Source organism: Pelophylax lessonae (genome assembly GCF_965119305.1).
Source record: "Pelophylax lessonae genome assembly, chromosome: 2".
Classification (NCBI taxonomy): domain Eukaryota; kingdom Metazoa; phylum Chordata; class Amphibia; order Anura; family Ranidae; genus Pelophylax; species Pelophylax lessonae.
The window spans coordinates 528,738,344-528,764,358 of record NC_138769.1 but is presented as its reverse complement, the minus strand read 5'-3'; the positions used below and the strand labels follow the sequence as shown (position 1 = coordinate 528,764,358).

General features: G+C 41.4%; 1 protein-coding gene across 1 annotated transcript in view; it reads right to left on the bottom strand.

The window, feature by feature from the left end:
• The window catches only part of DIAPH3 (diaphanous related formin 3), a 1,357,913-nt gene that overhangs the window by 379,545 nt on the left and 952,353 nt on the right, over positions 1 to 26,015 (bottom strand). Inside the window, exon 23 of the mRNA XM_082245041.1 lies at positions 19,268 to 19,391. Coding sequence (XP_082101167.1) covers positions 19,268 to 19,391 — 124 coding nt within the window. The remainder of the gene's footprint in view (positions 1 to 19,267; positions 19,392 to 26,015) is intronic.

Below are 26,015 nucleotides of genomic sequence, written 5' to 3'. Positions count from 1 at the left end.
AAGTACATCCACCTTATAAAAGTTTGTGAATGTGTGTACAGACGATCGCGTAGCCGCCTTGCACACCTAAACCACTGACGCCTGACAGAAGACCCAGGAGGTACTAAGCTCCCTCATAGAATGCGCTTTAACAGGGAAAGGAGGAACCTGACCCTTAATAGAATAGGCCTGCACCACCGTCTGTTTGATCCACTTGGAAATGGTCGCAGCAGACGCGGCCTGTACCTTACACGGTCCATCCTTAAGAACAAAGAATCAGATTTTCGAATCGATTCAGTCATCGCCAGGTACACCCGAAAAGCCCTTAGCACATACAAAGAATGGAAGGCAATTTCCTTAGGATGTTTCAAATTAGGACATAGGGACCGTAACATAATATCTTCATTCAAATGAAGCCCGAGACAACCTTAGGAAGGAACGCCTGACAGGGTCACAACACCACTTTGTCCCTATGAATCACCAGGTAAGGCGACCGACAGGACTATGCAGCCAACTCCGACATCTGACGTGCGGAAGTTATAGCTATCAAGAAAGCCACCTTCTGTGACAGAGTGAGCAGAGGAAGTTCTTGAATATTTTCCAAAGGAGGCTTTTGAAGCACCGACCATACCAAATTGAGGTCCCAAGGAGGAACCAGGGATCGCACTGGAGGAGCCAGATGGTTAACTCCCTGCACAAAAGTGTGAACCAAGGACTTTGCCGCCAATGGGCTTTGTAAAAATATATCCAAGACGGAAATCTAGCCCTTGATGGTGCCCGGGCCCCAGAGCCAAACGTTGATCTACATCTAATTGTAGAAACTCCAACAAGCGAGACACTCTATGATAAACCTTCCTGGAATTAGATTTCCTAGCAGTTAAGAACGTAGGAATCACCAACTTCGGCAGTCCTCTGTCCTTCAGCACCTGGCTTTCAATAGCCAGGCAGTTAAAGCCAGCAACTGTAAAGCAGGATGGAAGATTGGTCCCCAAGACAGAAGATCTTCCCTAAGAGGAAGTTTTCAGGGGACATGTGCTACCAGCCTTACCAGGCCTGCGTACCAAGAATGGCGAGGCCAGAGGATGAGGACAATGGAAGAGGAACAGGAAGCGCCGACCTGACACTAGAGGCCCCAGCAGCCCTTCACCGCACCAGACTACAAAAAATGGCTACCTCCAGCTAAACTCTATGGGGAAACCAAAAACATGGTCACTGGACTAAACAAACATGACTGCTGAAGCCCGGAATTCAGAATCCACTGCAAAATGGCAGCACAATGTGGCGCTGCATGGGACCCTGGACCCCCTGGGTGTCCGGCTGTTGATTGTAGTTCACACAGGAACAGTTGATTGTAGTTCACACAGGAACATAAATAATAAAGACAAGAAAAAAAAATCAATTTAAAAAGGAAAAAATGCCAGGGCCACAGATCCCAGCAGAAAGCCAGGTCCTTACTCCTGACTAGGCAGAAATAACTGGAGTCCTATAGCAGGAAGTGATAGTATTCCCTCTGGGACTGCCCCAGGGGCGTTACCAAAAAGGTTTTCACCTAGTCCTACTCCTGAAGAGAGAGCAGCATAAAGCCCAATGGTCTGACAACATGGAGCTGTGTCCGTCAGTGAACGAGAGAGAAACTACATTTTTATGTTGTGAGGGAAGCAGTCATGAAAATGTCTATGGATCCCTCCACTCTGTCTACACAAAATCACTCTGTACAAATCTCTATAGCTATCTCCCCATACACCCTCCTAAAATGGTGGACACTCAGACTTTTGCTCGTACATTGTCTTCCAGGATAATTAAGTACTGATGGGTTTTTCCGCTGTGCCTTATCTTTATCAAAAATAAGGCACACTTATTTTTCTCCTTTGCGGAGGGTGGAAATAATAATTTTCCAAGAGCCTCCTGCCTGTGGAGGGAAAGTCCCTATTTCAAGTGAAAGATTATCTCAAGGCCAAAAGATATACATAAAGTGCTTACTGGCTGTAGTGCAAAACATAGTAACTCAGCTTACCTTTAGGATAATTTCAAACTTTCATCAATGTTAAAAACACACAGCACACTCGGACATTGGACTAAATGCCACTAGACCAACTCATGAATGTAGGCCACATGCATAACGACAGACTAGCTGGCAAAAAGATATATATATATATATATATATATATGTGAAAAAAAATATATAAGCATAAAGGAGCTTAATGGCTTTTAAAAATTAACATGGCATTAAATCAATAAAAACAAACTAACTAAATCCAGTATAATAAATTGACAAGGGTTATATACTCTTATTTACCACTATACTCGTAATAAAAGGGCCACAGAATGACATAGGCCATAACCTAACCAAATTACATTAAAACACAGTGTATAATTCAGTCACACCTTTAGTTTCCTACAAAGGCAAAGTCAGGAAATGTAATTACATAATAATGGGAAAATTACATATGAATTGTTTGCATACATGTCAAGGTATTCTAACACTTTTACAATGTTGTACACTCTGGAATTTCCTTTTTGATATTACAAATCTGTTAAACACAGAGAAGTCAGGGTTTTAAAACAATTGTATGTTTACATATATATCAACAAATGCTGTGTATGGGTCTTTATAAAACACCAGAGTGTATCTGAATGTAATAGTCTGCAACTTTTAAATAATGTGTCTCTTTTCACATTGCCACTCTCCACGACTATGCTCGATGTGGTGAAACACAAAACATGTTAGAGTGGTTGGTCTCTGCAACTGTGGCAATCAATTGAAAAAAATCCTGATATTTTGTATGCCATTGATGTCCGGCTGCTTTTTCATTTATAAAATAATGTTGGGCATAGGCACTGGTAAAAAGTAAAAAAAAAAAATAAACTATTTCAGGTTTCAAACACAAAAAACGATGGGAAATAAAGCAGATATAGAAAGTGGGAGATAAAGCAGATATAGAAAGTGGTTATCTGGTCTGATAAGGTCACAATTATGTGCAGTGGAAATCCAGAGAGGCTCTTCAGCTTCAAAATGTTATTCCATGGTGGTGGTAGATTTACATTGTGGTGATGAGTATAATGCATCATTCTAAAGGAAACTTAACTGAAGTAGAGATTCCCCTTCCAGAAATACAATGGTTCCAAATACAAAGCCAAAGCCACACTTGAACCAGAACCATAAAGTGTAAAATATTGCAGATCACCAGTCCTTAAATGAGGTATCTGCAGCAGGTTTTTTTAAAGCCATTTTTCTCTTTATTTTTACCCGGTGACCTTGCATATAACACACTTCCTGTTTATGGGTGCCACCAAGCCTGGGGTGTGAACATGCAAGCAAAACACTGTAGAATCTTAATAGGTTACAGTTGAAAATCTGGGCTGGACTGTTCACATTACTTTTACATCTAAAGCCCCCCCCCCCTTTTTTTTAAGTTCACCTAACATTTTTGTAATTATTAACTTAAAATTTTCTGACAAGTGACATTCATTTAAAAAAAAAAATAAACACAGCTTCCGCTAAGTTTGCAGTCTATACCCCTAAACTGTAAGAACAGAAAAAGCCAGAGAACAGAGGAGCACAAAGTTAGTGAGTCTAATTAGAGTCCATCAACTTTTGATATTTAGTTGAAGAATGTGATAGTTTAAATTAACGTTAAACAATATGCTACCTTTTGATAAAGTCTTTCACGCAAAGTCTCATCTTTCCTGTTACAGACTTCCTGCTGCCCGTTTTTGAGTGGTATATCATTTAAGCACAAAAGAAAAAAAGAAATGTTCAGATTCTTTTCAGGATTAAAAATACAGAGCACATTCAGGCTTCTTTGTGCTGTGTTGGATTATCTAACCCTTATATCATACAATTTTTCTTAATAATTTGCTGGAAAATCTGTTTGCCTCAATGTAGGCTTCTCTAATTAGTGAGATCATGTGGCACTAACATAAGCCATATGCAGGTCTGTAGCTTTTAAGTTATTGTCTGTCTATTGGGAAGCGTCATACAGTAGCAGGGAACAGAGTCTTCAAGTTTTTAGTGGAAAAAGAAGGTAGCACAATAAGGTGAAATTACTGCTACTGTCAAAACAATATAAATAAAAAGAATATTAAAGCCAAACTAAGCTGTAAAAGTAGGGATGGATGCTGACGTTATTCAAAAGTGGAGTTTTACAGTACTCTGTGGATTTGTGTGCAGAGTTCCACTTTCAACATGAATAATTTGTACTGTTTAATGTTTTAGGTTTGTTATTCAGAACAGATTACCATGCCAATTAAAAAAGGACCCCGCACACTCTAAATTCATCTTTCTTCAGTAGAGGAACAGGAGATAAACATGCAAATGCACACATTTCATAATATTCCATATATTTTTCTATCTTTTCTAATAATACAGTAAAAGAGAAAATGACAGTGCTGAGCAAACAATAAAACAATCTATGCTGCCATGTCAATAACAGCCTTCCCTATGATGTTTCACCATTACTGCAATATTTATATGGCAATGCAGATAATGTGAAGCAGCGGACTGTGTATAATTAATCTCTAGGAGCACAGCTTATTTAAAGAATATACACACCTTTTGGGATTTAAAAAAAAAAAAAAAACTCTAGGAGCAACTGTAAACAAGTATTATGTTAGAACAAACTAATGTTGATAAAACTCATGTTCACATTGTTCTCCCAAATGCCCTGTGTGGCTTAGCCACAATATTACCAACACCGATTTGCAAAAAACAGCCCAATGTGGTCTATTTGCTTCAATATATTTGCTGCATGTTTACCCCTGCATTGTGTCTAGGCATTAAGGCTCAAAAACCATTGTGTTTAGATCAGCAAATCCTCTGCTGTATTAAATAGGAAATACTATGTGACATTACTGCCAACTGATCAGAAGTCTAGGCTTACGAGTCTTTCAGGAGTGCATACTATTGTTGGAATAGACACTATATTTGATACCTTCACATCAGAAAGACAGGTGGAGAGCATGCTCAGTACTACAGTGCTCATAAAAATATAGTACTGAGAGTATGAGAAAAAAAGATTTACCTAATAATAAAAGATAATATGTAGGGAAGGGAAGGGTAGGGGGTTGGAAAGGCCTGACACATTTTGAATAACAGGAGGATAGTTCAATCTTCTTCAAGGGCACAGGTGATTATAGCATATTCTGTAAGTATACATATAAAGCAATACGTTTAATACATTTTATACATAGTTTGTAATAACAATAAAGATGAATCAATCTTGAGGAGAGTGACCTCATGCACTGCATGCAAAAAGTGCACACACAAACAAAGATAAAAGGTGATGAACTAAAACATCTTGTTGCATAACCCTCACAAAGAGCCAAGGAGGCACCCATCAGCAGGTATCAAAAGGTACACGCGACGTCTGACACACAAGGTCAGCCAGTGTCCAAACCCAAAAGGCAGTATCAATGAGAGGGATGCTGTATGGACAAAGCCTAAGGGATGTAATACAAATAGGAATTTAATATATGAGGTCAAGGAATATCTATGTAGACTCAATGTGGCATAAAAAAAAGAAAAGCTCAATCAAATATGAATTTCATCAAAGGAATTCTTCTATATATATATATATACACACATATATACATACCCATATATATATATATATATATACACACACACACACACACACACACACACACACACACACACACACAGAGGACTATATAGTATCCTCAGTGGGGACAGGTAACATATTATATAGGAATCCCATTAGTGTGTCAATATCCCTAATATAAAGCATATGGCATCCAATTACTAAGCCTATGATTATATATTTAAGCTATATTAAGGATGTAGTGATCCCATAAGTATGCCCATGGTCTAAATGAAAAGCATGGTAAATATGTAGGGCAAACACTTCCTAAATTACAAGTTCAATAGTTTTTAAAATGGGTGTAGTTAAGCACCATAGACACACCCCAAAAGGTGCAGACATAAACCAAAGAGAGTACAATTGGTTACTAATCCCAAAAGGGGGTAGCAGGTGTAGAAAAAGGTTGCCAAAGCTTAAGCTAACCAGGAAAGGTTCCCCATAGAAAAACTAAACAAACAGAGAATCATCTTACCATCTCGCTTGTAGAGTGTCAGATTGTGTTAAGGGAGGATATGCCTGCCCCAGGAGAAAAGTATTCTCTTAATATAGGAAGAAAGTAGGTGGGTAAAGTAGTGAGATCACATTCTGATTGGATCTTTGGGAGATCTACACCTGAGGAGAGTATACTTGTTAAGCTTTAATCAGGAAGTGTGTCACAAGAGGTGGTTGCCATCACGACCATAACCACAGCCGACGCTAGGCATTAAGTACTGAGGGGGGCGAGGGGGAAAATCATTAACCAAAGATTCAAAGGACACGCCAGCCCTCTGAGTGTGCAGTGCAGAGAACCGTCTACAGGGCCACCAGCCGTGATGCCGGAAAACAGAAGGCCGAGCACAGGGGGGGAGATGTGGCAGCATGCCGTAACCAGACACCACGTCAAAAGGTCCGGGTGGTGGAAAGCACGGCATGGGGAACCCCGGGAATGGCAGAGCACATCACATTCCCAGCGGCACAGGCTCCCCAAGCAGCTTCACAAGAATGTGAGAGCCAAAGTGGGCAGAAAAAGGCCTAGGTCACCGGAAGGTGAAGTTCGGCCTACGTGCGCCGGGTGTCAGACCATCCAGGAGACCTAGGCCCATGCAAAACAAGCACTGTGGGCTTATTGCGGAGTAATGCAACAAGATCAGGCATCATCATATAAGCACAGGACAAGATGAAAAGATAAATAGAATGTAGTTGATGTTAAATAATGAAGCAACAATATTTCTTGCATTGATTTTGTATGGTATACTGACAACAAAACAAGATAAAATACTGCCTCAATATTATATTTACTTGGTGTCCAAATACAATGGACATAAAAGTAGAAATAAAGGTACATCTACGCAGAATGCATGACAGTTCTAGCATTTACATTCAGTACCAAAATATGCATAGTGAAACCATACACCAGTGTAAAGTGTACCAGCGTCAATCAGGGACACAGTAATAACTCCATAGCTCCAGTACTAACTTCAGATGAAATAGAAATAGAGGTACATCTGCACAGAACACATGACAATTCTAGCGTTTACATTCAGTACCAAAATATGCATAGTGAAACCATGCACTGGTGTAAAGTGTACCAGCATCAATCAGGGACACATTATTACCTCAGTAATAATTGCAGATGGTACTCGAATACAAAATAGCATTAAATCATGAATATCAAAACATCCTCGCAATGTACCAAATAGTTCCAGCTCCATACTCCCTCCTCAGGCATACGCCGTTCCCACACTGCCCCTAACAACTCCCAGACCAGCAGCCAAGCATCATCAGGGAATACCTCACCCTCAACAAGGAGCCTCAACAAATAGCATTAAATCATGAATATCAAAACATCCTCGCAATGTACCAAACAGTTCCAGCTCCATACTCCCTCCTCAGGTGTAGGTCTCCCAAAGATCCAATCAGAATGTGATCCCACTAGGGGGGCGTGGTTACTGTGACCAAGTATGGCCGCATTCTGAAGGCCGCATTCCTGCGCCAAAGAAACTGGATGATTTCTTCTCTCATCTAGGCCACGGGCTACAATAAAATGGTGGCAGCCCGGGCCTCAGCTGTCACATGAGGCAAAACCGGAGTTAACACAGGGCATATGCCGTTCCCACACTGCCCCTAACAACTCCCAGGCCAGCAGCCAAGCATCATCAGGGAATACCTCACCCTCAACAAGGAGCCTCAACAAATAGCATTAAATCATGAATATCAAAACATCCTCGCAATGTATCAAACAGTTCCATACTCCCTCCTCAGGTGTAGGTCTCCCAAAGATCCAATCAGAATGTGATCCCACTAGGGGGAGCGTGGCGACTGTGACCAAGTATGGCCGCAACCTGAAGAGCTCCGCTGAGCCCTGAGACAATCCGCCACCATCCGAGCAACTCACTCACCTGAGACCCTCCATCTGCCCATCATCGCTTGCCCCTCCATCTCCAGAGAGGCCCAAAGGGAAAATTAACCATCCTGCGCCAAATAAACTGGATGATTTATTCTCTCATCTAGGCCGCGGGCTACAATAAAATGGTGGCAGCCTGGAGCCTCGGCCGTCACACGAGGCAAAACCGGAGTTAACACAGGGCATATGCCGTTCCCACACTGCCCCTAACAACTCCCAGGCCAGCAGCCAAGCATCATCAGGGAATACCTCACCCTCAACAAGGAGCCCGGTGAAATCTAAGCCCCGCACAGTGTCCCCAGCGCGGCCTGCTCAGTCCAGCAACAAGGAGGTGAGTGTCACAGAACAGACACAGGCCTCAACAGGGTCACTCACCTCAGATCCCTTTCAATTGTTCCCCACGCAGGGCTTGCCTGTGTCAGACACAACTCTCAAAAAGATGCTGCAATCGCTGAGAGCATCATTACAATCTGACACACTACACTGTGTTCATCAATGCCAGAATGACATTCTGCAGCTGGGGGACAGGGTGGATAAAATTGAGCATACTATGTGTACAATCAACACCTCCTTTAATGCTATGGTCGATGATCAATCAGCACACAGAGATGAAATCACCTGGTTAAAGGACAAAGTCGCAGACCTGGAGGATAGGTCCAGAAGGAACAATATTAGGATAAGGGGTATTCCTGAAACCGTCCTGCCGCCACAGCTGTCTCGCTACGTGCAAGAGCTCTTCCTGGCACTGGCACCAGATTTGTCTGCCTTAGACATCCCCATAGACAGGATCCACAGGCTTCCTAAACCATCCTTCATCTCCCCTGACGCGCCCAGAGACGTCCTGCTCAGGGGGCACGTTTACCAAACTAAGGAAAAGGTGCTGTCCCTCTTTAGACAAGCGACCCAGCTACCGGACTGTTACACTAACCTGCAATTACTCCCTGACCTGTCCCGACATACACTACAAAGGAGGCGTAATCTGGCAACAGTGACGCAGGCGCTACGCAATCATAACATTCCACATAAGTGGAAGCACCCTGCCACTCTTTCCGTTACCCATAATGGGACGACAGTTCAAGTCCAAAAGCTGGAAGATGGCATCATGCTACTGCACCAATGGGGTATACTGACTGATCCGACTCCACCATCCTCGATTAACCGCCACCCTTCTCAGATTGAACCTGAATGGCAAGTGGTCTCCCAGAAAAGGTCATATAAAAATAATCTGCTACCTGTAGGAGACTCAGCTCCGACACCCCAACTGACACACTAGTCTCAGGGTTCACACACGATGCTTCTTCTGTGGTCCCCCTGCGATGCAGATCCTACAGCTCTGCTGTGCGCTCCTCTATTATTCTTTTTATTTTTCATTCCGTTTTCTTTACGTCCATCCACCAGTTACCTACTTATGTTCAGACGGGTCACCGCATATGGCACAGACACGTACAGTTTTTCCATCCAAGAGACTATCTACATAGGGCGAAACTGGCTCAATCGCCTACAACTTATTCCCTGTTTGAGAAACTCTACTGCAACACTCCCGACATTTCACTGAATAGCAAATATGCCAATAATTTATATTGAATATATAGAGAGAGTGCTGCACAAATGTAAACTAAAAAGTTTTGAAACTCATATATGGTGTAGAACAGGTATGCTTAAAAATTCCAAATAAGTGAATAATTATGTTCAGATGAGATGTGAATACAAATTCCACCATATGTGATCATATAAAATTACGACCCTGTGTAAATAAATATACAAATAAAATATCTGTGAAATTTTAACACAATCAAACAAGAGGTACAAATGCTGTACAAATATCCAATCCTTGTGCATAAAAGTGAAACCAGTGTCCTTAATCCACAGCGATATTCCACAAACGATTCAACATATGGCGTAACAAAATGATAATCAATTACTACTAATGGCACTTTTCCACTGCAAGTACCGGCTCGGCTCTACTTGGCCCTGCTTGGTTTTCCACTGCATGGTACCGCATGGTACGGTGTTGGAACGGTTCGCTACGGTTTGCTTTTCCACTAAAGTAGTACTAAAGTAAGTGGGTGCGATAACAATCATTCTCTGACCAATCAGTGGCTAGTAGTGACAAACAGTCAAGGCTGCATGCAAAGGATTGTGGGATATGGTACCGGTACGGCCCTGTTGGAACCACAACTGAGGTGGTACTGTTTAAGCGAGCCGTACCATTCGGTTCCATGTAGTGGAAAAGCGCCATATGATAACACAAAAAGGAAGTCCTTCAAAATGAATAACGTGTTGGAATGTAAATGTCCGTGGTCAAATTAAATATAATCATGGTTAGGTGTTGTGCAGGGAACAATTCCCAATTACCAGTGCTTGAATCTCCCACAGATTTAGGGTGCAATGTATCACCTCCACTCCCATGACCCCCCTTTAGGTGGGTATCTCACCTTGGGGTGTGTGAAAGTTTGGTCAGACAGAGCTTGAGATAGTCCATGGATTTATAGGATGGCTCCTCTTCTTCCCCTTGTGAGCTCTCAGCTGGTTCTGAACACTCTGGGATGTCTTGGGGTGTGTGACCTAGCGGCTAAGCTTGGTCAGACAGAGCTTGAGGTAATCCACAGCTGTATAGGATGGCTCCTCTCCTTCCCCTTGTGAGCTCTCAACTGGTTCAGAACGACTGCATTGCATGCAGACATTGTTAGCGCTCAAGAAACCCACTTCAACCAAAACGCTATGCCAAAGTGCACACACAAAAACTTCCCACACATATTCCTGGCATGCACTCAAGAGGAGAAATGAGGGGTCCTGCTTGCCATCAGAGACTCAGTCACCTTTCACAAGAGAGACTCAATTCTGGACGAGGAGGGCCATTACATCATAGTCATGGGAGACATTAACAACTCCCCTTACACACTGGTCTCTCTCTACGATCCCAACACCCATCAAGTCCGATTCTTGAAGAGACTTCAACAAAATTAATCAGGTTTATGTAAAATTAGTCAAGTATGGTCAATTTTTGATGTGTGGGGACTTTAATCCAACGGTGGATCATTCTATTGATGTTCAATATGGCTTTTTTAGGAGACCGGGTAATTTGGGGAAAATTCTGCATGAGGAGGATGCATTTGATGTCTGGAGGTGCCAGCACACTACAGAGAGAGAGATTACACCTACTTCTCCCCCAGACACCGCACGTACTCCCGCATAGATCTGTTTATTGTGGATAGGTGGTTACTACAACTGATTTCCTCATCCTCCATCCATGACATCACTTGGTCGGACCATGCGGCTATTATGATCACAGTGGAGGATGGAGAACGGTCGCGTAGACCTGCAGTTTGGAGATGTAACATGCGTATTTTGCAAGATAGAGGCTCTTCCAGGGCTATAGCTCAACAACTGGGGGAATATTTCGACATCAACCAAAACTCGGTGCAGGACAATTTCATAACTTGGAACGCCCATAAGGCGTTCATAAGGGGAATATGTATACCACAGGGGGCCAAAATGTGCAGCATTTACAACCGTAAACTTAACAATTTACTATCTGACATTCACACCCTAGAATCCCAGAATATAGCGCACCCATCGCCTGATACATCCCGAGACCTTTTGAGGCTGAGGGAGAACCTACGTCTACACCTTCTCAAAAAATATCACACACACACACATCCATCGCCTTAAAAAAACCCACTATAGTGGTGCTAACAAAGCGGGTAAATATCTGGCAAATCAGCTTAAGGTCTCCTGTACTAGAAGTAGGATCTCCCACCTAGTGCACCCCACGCTTAAACAAAATATAATTCATCTGCAGGGCATAGCGGATGAATTTGCTAATTACTACGAATCCCTTTACAATCTGAAGGACGCCAACGATACACCCCAACCATCCCAACTGCCCATTCAAAATTTCCTTTCATCTCTTCAACTTCCCACACTTTCCAGTACTCAACTTGAGGGGCTTAACATCCCCATTTCTATCGCAGAAATAACTGGTGCCATCAAAACACTGCCCAATGGGAAGACACCTGGTCCTGATGGGTTACCCAATGAATATTACAAGCTATACAGCTCATTCATTTCTGCCTCCTTGCAAAAGGTATTCAACAAGGCTATGCAACAACGACATTCCCGCCTGAGATACTGAGGGCCTTGGTGGTCACCTTACCCAAACCAGGCAAAGATCCCGCTTCCCCAGGCAAACTTATCAATTTCAGTGGTAAAGATGTTCATAATTCCCCAAATACTATACATTTTCAGATCTCTTCCAATACCGATGACCAAAGTCATCAATGTCCTGACGAGTGCCATCAAATCCTTTATCTGGCAAGGAAAAAAAGCTAGGTGCCCACAATCCTCACTCGTAAGGCACATCAAATTAGGAGGTGCAGGACTTCCAGACGTGAGAGATTACTTCTGGGCAGCTCAATTAGACCACACTAAACATTGGTTCTCACAAGGAGAACGACCTAGATGGGTGGAGGTGGAAACTGCCATGTCACCCAATACTAGCGGATCTATGGGGATGCACTCAGTTTAAACATTTATCTCCTACTACTAAATTATCAGTGCTTGGAGGCACTTTCAAGCTCTAACCCCAAAAGTTCCTCCTTCCTCGGAAAATGCCCTAAATATCGAGATCTTCCAGCACTTTATACCTCATATCTCTACTCAGCCACTTACACAACTAGGTGTTAGATGCCTGGAAGATATCACCAACAACAATTCCATGCCACTAAAGGCTATGACAACCTCGTTTTCCCAACCTCCTTAGGCCCAATTCACAGGCATGCGGATTCTCCACTACATAAAAAAACATGGTCTACCTAACTTACCACGCTAGGTTACACCCAGGACATATAAAATTGAATATAGCAAAGGCTGCCAGTACAAAAACAACAAGTCAAGAATACAAAATACAAAGTACAGCGCCAATATAAACTCAAATGCTGGGAAATTTCAATATGAGGAAAAGTCAAACAGATGCAAATGATGAAAATCCACCGTTGAAGATATTATATGTGTTCCATTATGTTTTTTTTTCCGTTTCTTCATAGTGTTTTTAACTCTCAACTGTTTTATATTTTTATATTGCGTTTGGATTGAGCTGGGGTTTTTTTCTGTTTACCCTGTGTTTGTGCGACCATGGCTGTGCAGTTAGACTATGGCATGGTTGCGCTATTTAAGAGCCCTTTGGCGTTACTGGATGCTGCAGGGAGGAGTCTGAGTGCCGGCAGGAGGGTTTGTTCAATTGGAGTGCAATCTTGATTTGGCTACCCTATTGAGGGGAGTTACCTTCCGGGGCCTCTGTGATAAGCGAGGCAGAAACGCAAGCTTTTTCCTGGTTTGGCCGTGAACCGGAAGTGACATATCTCCGCCGATGACGATACTTCCGACGGATGTACTTCCTGTGGCTCCGAACTTCCGGGACCCCGTGGGATGACCTTGTGTCAGTTTCATTTAAATAGCGTGCAGGCAGGTGCGGGCATTGCCTTTGAAAATGTCCTGAGTGGGACGAAACCTTAGGCACGCCCACATGTCGACACGCTGTTCCAGGCTTCCTTGCCATTTCCATGCGCATTAACTTGTTCGGATTGTAAATTGCCATTTATTATTTTTCCTATATCCATTAAAGATTTAAGTTTACTATGCCATTGAAGTCTCCCTTTTCATTTTTGAGGTATATGGTTTATAAATGCTGTCATCTGCTGCACTGATCTGTCTGGGCACCGGAAACCTGCATGTTTTGGAGTGATCTCGCTGGATTGGTTCCCTTATCTTAGAGGACCCCCTCTGTGGATATCTCTACTACACGCTCATTTGACCCACCCTAACAGGGGGTCATGAGGTTCCGGTAAGCAGACATCTTTTTTTTCCACTCTGGTGCACGCGGTGTTGATGTTTTCAACTATATTGATTCCACTCCTTGGTGGTTGGACTTTTATCTTCAACTGTGGATTTTCATCATTTGCATCTGTTGGACTCTTCCTCATATTGAAATTTCCCAGCATTTGAGTTTATATTGGCGCTGTACTTTGTATTCTCTACCTAACTTACGACTACACCCCACACTGTGGGTCATCATTACATCACCAATAACCGCCTAAAAAGACTATCTCACTACTCTTTAACCTGCTACAATCCAAGTCTCGGTTTTCCAAATCGGGAGCCATGACTAAATGGGAAAGTGACCTCCACCAAAACTTCACCCAAAAAGAATGGGTGGCAGCCATCAGCTCGATATCCCATGCGTCGCACTGCTCTAGCCATAGCGAACTGGCCATCAAATCTTTAAACCGTTGGTACTACACCCCCTATAGGCTGGCAAAGATGTCTCCTTCCTACTCCATGGTATGCTGGAGGGGATGTGGGCACACTGGCAACCTCTCTCACTCCATTTGGTCTTGTCCCAATCTATTAAGTTATCTGGAACCAGGTGTTCAAACTAATAGCTGCACGCACAGGTATTATCCTCAAACCCAACCCTGCACTGGCAATCCTTACCTAGGAATCAACAAGATCCCCTTGACATATAGAAAAAAAATTCACCCATATTCTCCTTTCAACTTTACTCGACTATTAATAATGAGGAATTGGAAATCGACTAACTCCCAACCTATCTGATGTTGTTGCTTTGGTAAACCAAAATTGCATATTTGAGTACATAATTTCAAGGTCAAACATGACACATTTGACTTGCATGAACCACTAGTCCTCCTGGAAAAATTACATGGTTTTGTAGGATGCTATAATTAACCTTGTCTCACTTAGTAAAGCAGAGGAGCTGGGGGAGATGGACAGATGACCCATGCACAGAGGGGGAGGGTAGGATCATGGACACAGGATATTCCCATTGGAGGAGTCCGATCCCAAATCTACCCTGAACAGGTTTCGAAGGGTTCTGCAACCTATAATCCTATACCCAAGACCTTGGGTTTGCTCTCCGCTCCTTCCAGCTCCTCCCCCTGCTAATTCACCCCTTGATTTCAGGCAGTAGAACTTTCTTCACATTGTATGATACACTGAACAACATTATTGACAATGTTTATGTAAACTTCCCCAATTGGTTTTTGTGCCATATACTATGTGCCATTTATTGTGCACCTTGACAGATCTACGTATCCGACCCGTACAATATTGTATTTGTTATGTTAATATGTTCTCTACTTTTCACTTCAACATGGTTTGTATTATTTTCAAGAAAATTTAGAGAAAAATAAGTTTATAAAAAAAAGAATGTGACCCCACTACTTTACCCACCTACTTTCTTCCTATATTAAGAGAATAATTTTCTCCTGGGCCAGGCATACCCCTCCCTTAACCCAGTAGTCAATCTGACATTCTACAAGCGAGATGGTAATATGATTCTCTGTTTGTTCGTTTTTCTATGGGGAACCTTTCCTGGTTATCTTAAGCTTTGTCAACCTTTTTCTACACCTGCTACCCCCTTTTGGGATTAGTCACTAATTGTACTCTCTTTGGTTTATGTCTGCACGTTTTTGGTGTGTGTTTGCATACTTCTCTATGGTGCTTAACTACACCCATTTTAAAAACTGCTGAACTTGTAATTTAGGAAGTGTTTGCCCTACATATTTACCATGCTTTTCATTTAGACCAGGGGCATACGTATGGGATCGCTACATCCTTCATATAGCTTAAATATATAATCATAGGCTTGGTAATTGGATGCCATATGCTTTATATCAGGGATATTTGTCCCCACTGAGGAGACTATATAGTCCTCTGTGTGTGTGTATATATATATATATATGTGTGTGTGTGTGGGTATATATATATATATATATATATATATATATATATATATATATGGATGGAAGAATTTCTTTGATAAAAGTTCAATCATATTTGATTGAGCCTATTTTTATGCCACATTGAGTCTACATAGATATGCCTTGACCTCATATATTAAATTCCTTTATCAATGCAGCATCCCTCTCTTTGATACTGCCTTTTGGGTTTGGACACTGGCCGACCTTTGGTCTCTGCTGATGGGTGCCTTCTTGGCTCTTCGTGAGGGAAATGCAACAAGATCTTTTATGTCATCACCTTTTATCTTTGGTTGTGTGTGCACTTTTTGCATACAGTGCATGAGGTCAGTCTCCTCCAGATTGATTCATCTTTATTGTTATTACAATCTATGTATAAAATGTATTAAGCCTATTGCTTTATATGTATACTTACAGAATATGCTATAATCACCTGTGCCCTTGAAGAATATTGAACTATCCTCCTGTTATTCGAAACGTGTCGGGCCTTGCCAACCCCCTACCCTTAGGGGTTGGGTTACATGTGATTGTTGCCTTTATAAGTAACAGTATAGTGTATGCGCCTTCACTGTCACAACCACATTGTTCTTATGATGTACTACATTGTACGTGTCATTTTCATTTTGTGTTAAATAAAATTTATACTTTTTAGCCAATTGAGACTATATCAGATATTGCTATACCACAGCCCTTAAAGTCCCACAAAGGTTTTTTTTTTCTTTGTTCCTTTCCATATTATGGGGATGTAGTCTCGGCAGTTCAGGTTCTTACCTCTGGATTTCTATTATTCAGAGTAAAGATTGATAGCAAGTGGGATGGACTTCCAATCATGTGACTACTCTAACAATACTCAAATGAGTACTGAACCTTCCCCTTCAGCGTTCTGAACAATCTGGGTGGCAATGTTTTCACATGTAAAGCTTATATGACATTTTTAGTGATTGGGGTTAGCTCTACTTTAACTAGAATAATCTAAAGACAGAACAGCTATGAAGAGCAACAAGGACTCTGATGCTGTTATAAAAAAAAAAAAAAAACATGGACTGACTATGGTCACAATCCTCCTGTTTGCACAGCTGAACCAAATGGATAAACAAGGCTTTAGAAGTGGAAATATGCAGATAAACTGCTGCAAGAGGTGGGCAGCAGACAACAGAACCCAGGGAATACAGGAGGTGGTATTTTTCATGTGCAGGGTGCAATAGACCGCTACACTGCAAGAAAAGTAGGATGGTGGCACCAAAAACAACTGGGTCCCTGTGAGCAGGATTTTTGTTTAGTAAATTTAAATTAGTTTAATGTTTATATGCACAACAGTTCATATTTGAGAGCAGATTTTGTGAACTGATATAAATAATTTGTAAATCATGATAGTTTTCATACAAATGTATGAGGCATTTGAATGTTACCATTCTAAATGAACATATTACAGATTGTCATCCAAACCAAAAGACTTATGAAGGCGAAATTGCGAATGATTACAAAACGTATAAATGTAGCAGTGCATAGGATCTAAATTAGAGTGCTCAAAAGGGACTTAAAGGCTTTGATAGCAAGAAAAAGGCCCTAATTCATGGACTACTTTAGCTTCACTGACCCAGAACTAGCATCAACCACAAGAGAAAGGGCTACATCCATAACAGCATTGTAATACCGCTACTATAAAATTGGTAGAAAAATTGTGTAAAAGAGGTAGGTTTATATATTATAGCATATTAAATATAGTGCCAAATGGGAAAAAAACGAATACAGTGCAATATAGTGCAGAGAACCCAGTCTCTGGTGAAGTAAAGTGCAAATAAAACGGATGAATCAAAAGTGAAAAAAATAAATATATACATATAAATAAGTAACCGCTCTAACAGTGCAAATGTGCAGTACATAAAGTCCAAAAAAGTCTCTATTGAAGAAACAGCCAGTGAGTCATTCCATGTGCATCAACTCCTTTAAGTGATGTCACCACTGTCACCAGGTGAAGTGTCTGCTCACCTTCATAATTCACCCTCAAGGGGTCTCAGGCAGTTAGAGAGCAGCTAGATTAATGACGTCCATTCAACAGATCGCTCTACTATACTCGGTGTTGGTCCAAAAGTATTGGGACATTGAATGGAAGGCATTAATCTAGCTGCTCTCTAACTGCCTGAGACCCCTTGAGGGTGAAATATGAAGGTAAGCAGACACTTCACCTGGTGATAGCAGCAGATCACTTAAAGGAGTGGATGCACATGGAATGACTCACTGGCTGTTTCTTGAATAGAGACTTTTTTGGACTTTATATACTGCACATTTCCACTGTTAGAGTGGTTACTTATATATATTTATTTTATTTTTTTCACTTTGGATTCATGCGCTTTATCTGCACTTTAATTTACCAGAGACAGGGTTCTCTGCAATATATTGCACTGTATTAGGTTTTTTCCCATTTGCCACTTTATTTAATATGCTATATGTAAACCTCTTTTACACTGATATTTTTTTTACCAATTTTATAGTAGCGGTATCACAATTTTTTCTATGTAATAGGTTTTATTTAGAATTTCTTATCTTGGTAGCACCTATTTTTTTTTTTTTTTTATCAGAGACGGTGTCTATGCTTCACATTGCACTTTAGTAAGATATAAACCTTACTTTGGTAAATTAATTGGATGATATTTATGGTTTTACTGTTTATAATTTATTCGTTCTTAGAAGCGCTACCACATTTTGTCCTTTTATTTCTTTTTATGTGGGAACACATTTAGGTGGTAGCAGCAGCTGGCATTCTATTCATCATAGCTTTTATAAGGGTAGCGCACAATTATACTTGACTCTTATCCATAACAGCATTGCTATCTATAGTCTTTAAAGGGTGGACATATCCTTTAAAACTGTAAGAAATTGGTTGATTAATGGTTAAGACCTCAGCTTAGTTTATATGAAAGGGCCTTTTTTAAAAAAAATGACCAGTCCAGGGCCAACTTGCTGTTAATTTACATGTATATAGACAACCCCTAAACCAGGCTTTAGCTAGGGAATAATCATAGCACTACTCAAGCAGACATGAAGGTTTAAGGCTTAACCTGAAATATATGCTGTAGCAGGCTAACCTCACTCTGTCAAGTTCAACTCAGTTATATGGAAGTATACCAATGCCCTTATTGCATTATACATGTCTATGTAATCTACAACTTTTTTTTTTTTTTTCATCTGTTAGATGTAGTACATATGCATAGAAAACAAAAATACATGCTGCATGACTCCATGTGCACACAAGCAACCCCAAAAAAGGTTCTTTACAATAAACAAAATACATCTAACAAAAGAACCTTTACACAATTCACTTCTGCTCAGTCAGAACTATGGGCCTCAGCTTTTGAAGAAACCTTTTACTCACAGCAAGCAGTCCTTTTGTTGTTAAACTGTTTACAGGCTTGGAAGCATGGAAGCTGAAAAAACACAAAGAGGTTACTGGAACACATTTAAAATGTTAAGTAAATTCTCAGCTTATTCAGCCAGCCCTACATAAGGCATGTAGCTGTCAAAAGGATATGGACATCTTTGTCACAAACTTGTCATGTACATCATCAGACAGGGGAAAGGTCTCCAAATCCTTCTCAAGCTGCTGAAGCTGTCGCTCCATGTGCTTAATTGTCTTCTCCAGATTCTCAGCAGACACTAAATAAATCAATAAAAATGTTTTAAAAGCAATTCCGACACATTACCGAATAAGACATACAATACAAGGCCACTCCATAGGGTGATAAAACTATTATTATTGATATATATATATTTATTTATTTTCCTATGTTAAATAATATAGGTTTGTTTAATAGAAACTCCACCTATGCATTGATGCAGAGGAGCTGGAAGTACAATTAAAAATTTGAGGTAGATTTGTACTTCAAATCCTCAACTGCAAAAAGGCCCTCAACTAAACAGGTCTACTAGATGGTTCTGCCTGTTTTTGATGTAAATATAAAAATGTTTTACACATTAAGAGTCATCCGCAAAATATAAAATGATTTACAGTTTTGAATAGACTGGGGAGGGAGGGAGGGGGGTTAGTGGGAAGAGAGAAAGGTTATGAGAGAGGGTCTGGGGGGGGGGAGAATATGCATAGATATAATTAATGCCTAGCATCTACAGAATAGCTACACTTCTTGGCTAATGTGAATCACAAGTTCTATCAGACAACCAACTTGTATGCTGATGAGGAAACGCTACACTTTTCAGATGAGTCCTTAACATCGCCATTTATAGATAAAGAATTCAATTAGCTTAATTTGTTAAAACGCAAGTTAACAGAATGTAGATGTTTGTATTGGCCATGGATCACCCTTTGGGAGTGATAGAGTGGGGGACCCCCAATTTCTTCCTCATCTCCCTCCATGCTATCACCGTGTCCCTTATCAAGAGATTTTGTTTCAAGGAGGGAGGTAAGTCCCTGACTCTGCAGTGCAGGAAGGTGGGCAGACTATGAGGACCAGTCATTTGGGACTCCAACTCAAAATTAGTGTATCTAGAGTTCTGAGAAATCCAGTCTTAACCTCCTCACAAAAGACAAGAGAGATTGTATAATCTTATGTTCGGGAGTCCTACTCCTCCTTCGTGTTTGGGGGGGGATAGTTTTTGAATCGCAATCCATGGATGATGACCCTGCCACATGTAGGTGTTTAGCGCTTTGTGTAGTTTATGGAAATCTAAGTGTTTCAGCAATATGAGGATAGTTTGTAGAGGGTACAGAAATCTAGGGAAGCTCGCCATAAAAAAAAAGACAGTGGTAGTTTCTGCCAGTTCCCTAGTTTTATTATAATTTTGTTCAAGACCGGAGTGAAATTGAGATGGTACAGCGAGGAAGGGGTTCAGCCCATCTTCACCCCCAGGTAGGTTATAAATGATTTAGACACCAGTAAGACTGATCCCTCGGACCAGGATGGGTCATGAACAGAGGGAGAATCTCACTTTTTGAGGAATTCTTAGGCCGGAATATTTCCAAAAATGTGCAAATATCTCTTGAATGTGGGGTAAGTCATTCTGTGGGTTAAATGTAAAGATTAGAATATCAAACGCAAACAGCGCCGTACGCAATTCTTGGTCCCCCCCCCACAAATCCCTTGTAACTTCGGATGAAGAAGCAGATGCCTAGAGAGGGGTTCTATTGCCAAGTTGAAGAGAAGAGGTGATAGTGGGAATCCCTGACGTGTCCCTTTATAGAGCCGTATGGGTTTTGGGATGTGTCCAGCTGGGACCACATATGCCGTAGGCGCAGAGCACATGGCGCTTATGAGGTGTAGAAAGAGGCCCGTGAAGCCAAGTTTGGTAAGGACCAACTTCAGCCATTGAAAGCTGACATTGTCAAACACTTTTTTGGCGTAGAGTGACAATGGCAGTATCCACAGTAGGGTTGGATCTTGCAAATTCAAGAGCAGTAAGAACTTTTCGGATATTTGAGGTTGCTGACCTACCCTGTGTAAAACCCGCTTGTAAGGGATGTATCAAAGTTGGCATTTACAATCAAACAATAAAAAATCAATAAAATGTATCAAAGTTGGCATATAGTGTGGAAAATAAGTTTCCATCCATCCTAAGGTATGCCTACTTTCAGATCTTCATTCCAAGCCTTGCAAGCTTTCCAGGAAGTCACTGATACATGGCCTCCTAAGAGAAAGTACACTGTGGAAATGACATGTTGTCGAGAGGAAGCATTTGAAAAAAATAGTTTCAAACGGGGTTAGTGGTCGAGATGTGTGTATGGAGGTTTAGGAAGAGGAAGAAATACCGCAATTGAACATACACCCCTCACATTTTTGTAAATATTTTATTATATATTTTAATGTGACAACACTGAAGAAATGACACTTTACTACAATGTAAAGTAGTGAGTGTACAGCTTGTATAACAGTGCAAATTTTCTGTCCCCTCAAAATAACTCAACACACAGCCATTAATGTCTGAACCGCTGGCAACAAAAGTGAGTACACCCCTAAGTGACAACGTCCAAATTGGGCCCAAATTGTCAATATTTTGTGTGGCCACCATTATTTTGCAGCACTGTCTTAACCCTCTTGGGCATGGAGTTTACCAGAGCGTCACAGGTTGCCACTGGAGTCCTCTTCCACTCCTCCATGATGACATCACGGAGCTGGTGGATGTTAAATACCTTGCGCACCTCCACCTTCCGTTTAAGGATGCCCCACAGATGCTCAATAGAGTTTAGATCTGGAGACATGCTTGGCCAGCCCATCACCTTTACCCTCAGCTTCTTAAGCAAAGCAGTGGTCGTCTTGGAGGTGTGTTTGGGGTTGTTATGTTAGAATACTGCCCTGCGGTTCAGCTTCCAAAGGGATGGGATCATGCTATGTTTCAGTATGTCACATTATATGTTGGGATTCATGGTTCCCTCAATGAACTGTAGCTCCCCAGTGCTGGCAGCACTCATGCAGCCCCAGACCATGACACTCCCACCACCATACTTAACTGTAGGCAAGACACACTTGTCTTTGTACTCCTCGCCTGGTTACCGCAACACACGCTTGACACCATCTGGACAATATACGTTTATCTTGGTCTCATCAGAACACAGGACATGGTTACTGTAATCCATGTCCTTAGTCTGCTTGTCTTCAGCAAACTGTTTGCAGGCTTTCCTGTGCATTATCTTTAGAAGAGACCTCCTTCTGGGACGACATCCATGCAGAGCAATTTGATGCAGTGTGCTGCGTATGGTCTAAACGCTGACAGGCTGACTCCATACCCCTTCAACCTCTGCAGCAATGCTGGCAGCACTCATACGTCTATTTCACAAAGACAACCTCTAGATATGACGCTGAGCATGTGCACTCAACCTCTTTGGTCGACCATGACAAGGCCTGTTCTGAGTGGAATCTGCCCTGTTCAAACGCTGTATGGTCTTGGCCACCATGCTGAAGCTCAGTTTCAGGGTCTTGGCAATCTTCTTATATTCTAGACCATCTTTATGTAGAGCAACCATTCTTTTCTTCAGATCCAGAGAGTTCTTTGCCATGAGGTGCAATGTTGAACTTCCAGTGACCAGTATGAGAGAGTGAGAACACCAAATTTAACACACTTGTTCTTCATTCACACCTGAGACCTTGTAACACTAACAAGTCACATGACACTGGGAGGGGAAATGGCTAATTGGGCCCAATTTGAACTTTTACACTTAGGGGTGTACTCACTTTTGTTGCCAGCGTTTTAGACATTAATGGCTGTGTGTTTAGTTATTTTGAGGGGACAACAAATTTACACTGCTATACAAGCTTTACACTCACTACTTTACAATGTAGCAAAGTGTAATTTCTGTAGTGTCGTTACATAAAAAGATAGAATAAAATATTTACAAAAATGTGAGGAGTGTACTCACTTTTGTGAGATACTGTATGTCCACTCAGAAATGTATGTCTTTGGCCTTTGCATGGATAATTGGTCCTTGGTAAGGAGTTTACCCGGGTTAAAGAATCAATGTGCTCCTAGAGTCTGCATCCGTTAGAAAGATTGTCGACATCCCAGGTTGGAATTCTGTGTTCATCCGTAGCGGTGTTAATGGGCATAATATTGAGGATATTTTAGTCCTGACACAAGCTTTTTGGAAGCATTTAATTGATGGAGCAAAGAGAAGGTGATCCCATATTGAGGAGGGAAGTTGACGTAATGTCAGCTATGGCATTGCTTTTAGAGGGATGAAGGATAAAGCGGTTTTAAGTTGCACCCACTCTTTTGCTGTGTCGAGCGAGTGCCAATCCATAATTCTGGCTAGGTGACACGCCCATTGATCTTTTTCTAGGTGTGTGAGACCCCTGCCCCCCTTCTGTTTAGGTAGGGTTATGGTCATAGTTAATGCGTGGGCGCTTTTTCCCCCATATAAAAAGGTTGTGCTGAGTTTTTAGTATGCCGGAAAAAATGTTGCAGGTAGGTCAAATGGGATAGCCTGTAAAATATATAGCATGTTTGGGAGAGCATTCATCTTAAGAAGTGCTGCTCTTCCTAAACCAAGAGAAAGTTGGTTTATCCCACTTCCGTAAATCTGCAGCAATCTTTTGTAAGGTTGGCATATAATTGCTAGCCTATAATTCTGATAATCGTGAAGGAAGTTATATGCCTAAGTAATTGCTTCGGCTTGCCATGAAAACGGGGAATTTTGCTTGCACTGTTCTACTAGTGACATTGGTAGGGTCACATTTAGTGCATGTGATTTGGTGAAGTTCATTTTTAAATTTGAAATGGTTTGGAATAATCTCAATTAGATTTGGGAGGATTATGTGAGGTTCGATGTCATCCGCAAAAGCTGCTAGTTTGTATTGATGGTTTGCTAAGATTATGCCTTTAATAGTGTCGTTGTCTGGTAGGTGTCTAAGTAACGGTTCCAGTGTTAGGATGAACAGAAGCAGGGATAGGGGGCATCCCTGTCTCGTACCGTTGTGTAAGGAGAAGGCGTTCGACTGCATCCACTTATCCGCACCTTCGCAGATGGTGCGGCGCAAAGAGCTGTGATAAAATTCAGCATGCACGTTCAGATGCCCAATTTTTCTAGTACCATTGTTAGATAGTCCCAGGCCACTCTGTCAAATGTCTTCTATAAATCAAGTGACAAAAATAAGCCATAAGTCTTGGCAGTAGTGCCTGCCTGGGACAAAGCCTTCTTGGTCTTTTTCTACTATAGAATCGATGATCGGTGAAAGCCGATTTGCTAATATTTTGGAGAAAATTTTTAAGTCTACATTGAGTAGTGAGATTGGGAGGGAAATGGATACAAAGTTGGGGTCTTTACCAGGTTTTGGTATCACCGTGATATGAGCTTCTGTGAAATTGGGCATGTTAGTGTCGGGGTTGGAGAGAGAGTTAAAGGTTCGTATGAGGGGGTTGGCTATGTCATCTAGAAAGGTTTTGCAGTATAGCGCTGTGTAGCCGTCTGGTCCTGGGCTTTTCCCTTTTTTCAGCTGTTGCACTACCGCTTTAAGTTCCTCATCTGTCACTGGGTCTTCCAACTGGGAGGCCATGTCTTCTGAGATGGGTTTTGGGCTGCACTGGGAAATGATTTCTTGTATGATCTCCTTCTGTGGTCTATGGTCATTAGGTTGTTTTTTGGCCAGGGATAAGTTGTACAAGGTCGAGTAGTATGTTTTGACTTGAGCTGCTATGTCTATTAAGTTGGCTACTTTTTGGCATCTTGCTGTGATTATTTGATGTATGGAAGATGTTGCTTTTCTATTTTGCAGGGCCTTGGCTAGAAGTTTTCCACTTTTATCGCCTTGCTTGTAGAACAACTTCTGTAAAAGTATAAACTTTTGTTTATTTTTTCGGTATAGATCCTCTGCTAGATTATTGCATGCCTGAAGTAATTCCGCATACACTTTCTGTGACAATGTGCATTTGTGTGTTTTCTCAAGTGTCTGTATTGTCTGCAATAATGATTAAACTAGTGTTTGCGTGTTTTTCTTCCTTGTAGCTGCTAGCAAGAGAAATATCCCTCATTTGTGTGTCTCTAATTGAGTTAGTGGAGGCACATCTGGGGTGTAGTTTTCTTCAAAAATGTGTTGTAGGGATTCACGGGTAAGGGCGGTATTTGCGAGAAGTGTGGGATCGAGTCTCCATGTTTTAGTAAACGGGGGTTTCTATGGGAATTCTAGGGTCATCGTTATTGGAATATGATCCAAAAGCATCATTTGTTCTATCATAGCATTTCGCAGAAAGGGAAGATCTTTCTGTGTTATGAATAGGAAATAAATCCTAGAATATCGATTATGAGGTGGGGAGAAATATGTGTAATTTTTCGTGTGTGTTTGTCACTCTCCAAGTGTCATGCAATGTAAGCTCCTGTAATTGTATTTTGATTTGCTTAAGCGCCCGAAAGGGCATGGAGGCCGTGCCGGTGTCCTCCAGAGGGTTGAGAAAGACATTAACCACTTCTGGACCGGAAGGATTTTCCCCCTTAATGACCAGGCCATTTTTGCGTTTCGGCACTGCGTTAATTTAACTGACAAGTGCACGGTCGTGCAATGCTGTACCCAAATAAAGTTGACGCCCCCCCCCCCCCCCCCCCACACACACACACAAACAGGGTTTTCTTTTGGTGGTATTTTATCACCTCTGCGGTTTATTTTGAGTATGTGCTATAAACAAAAAAAGAGCAACAATTTTGAAAACAAGCAGTATTATTCACTTTCTGCTATATAACATTCCCAATAATAATAAAAAAAAAAGATCTATAAAAAAAAAAATATCTATCTAGACAAGTATCTAAATAGCTCTATGCCTTTGGACTGGTGTGGGATGCAAAGC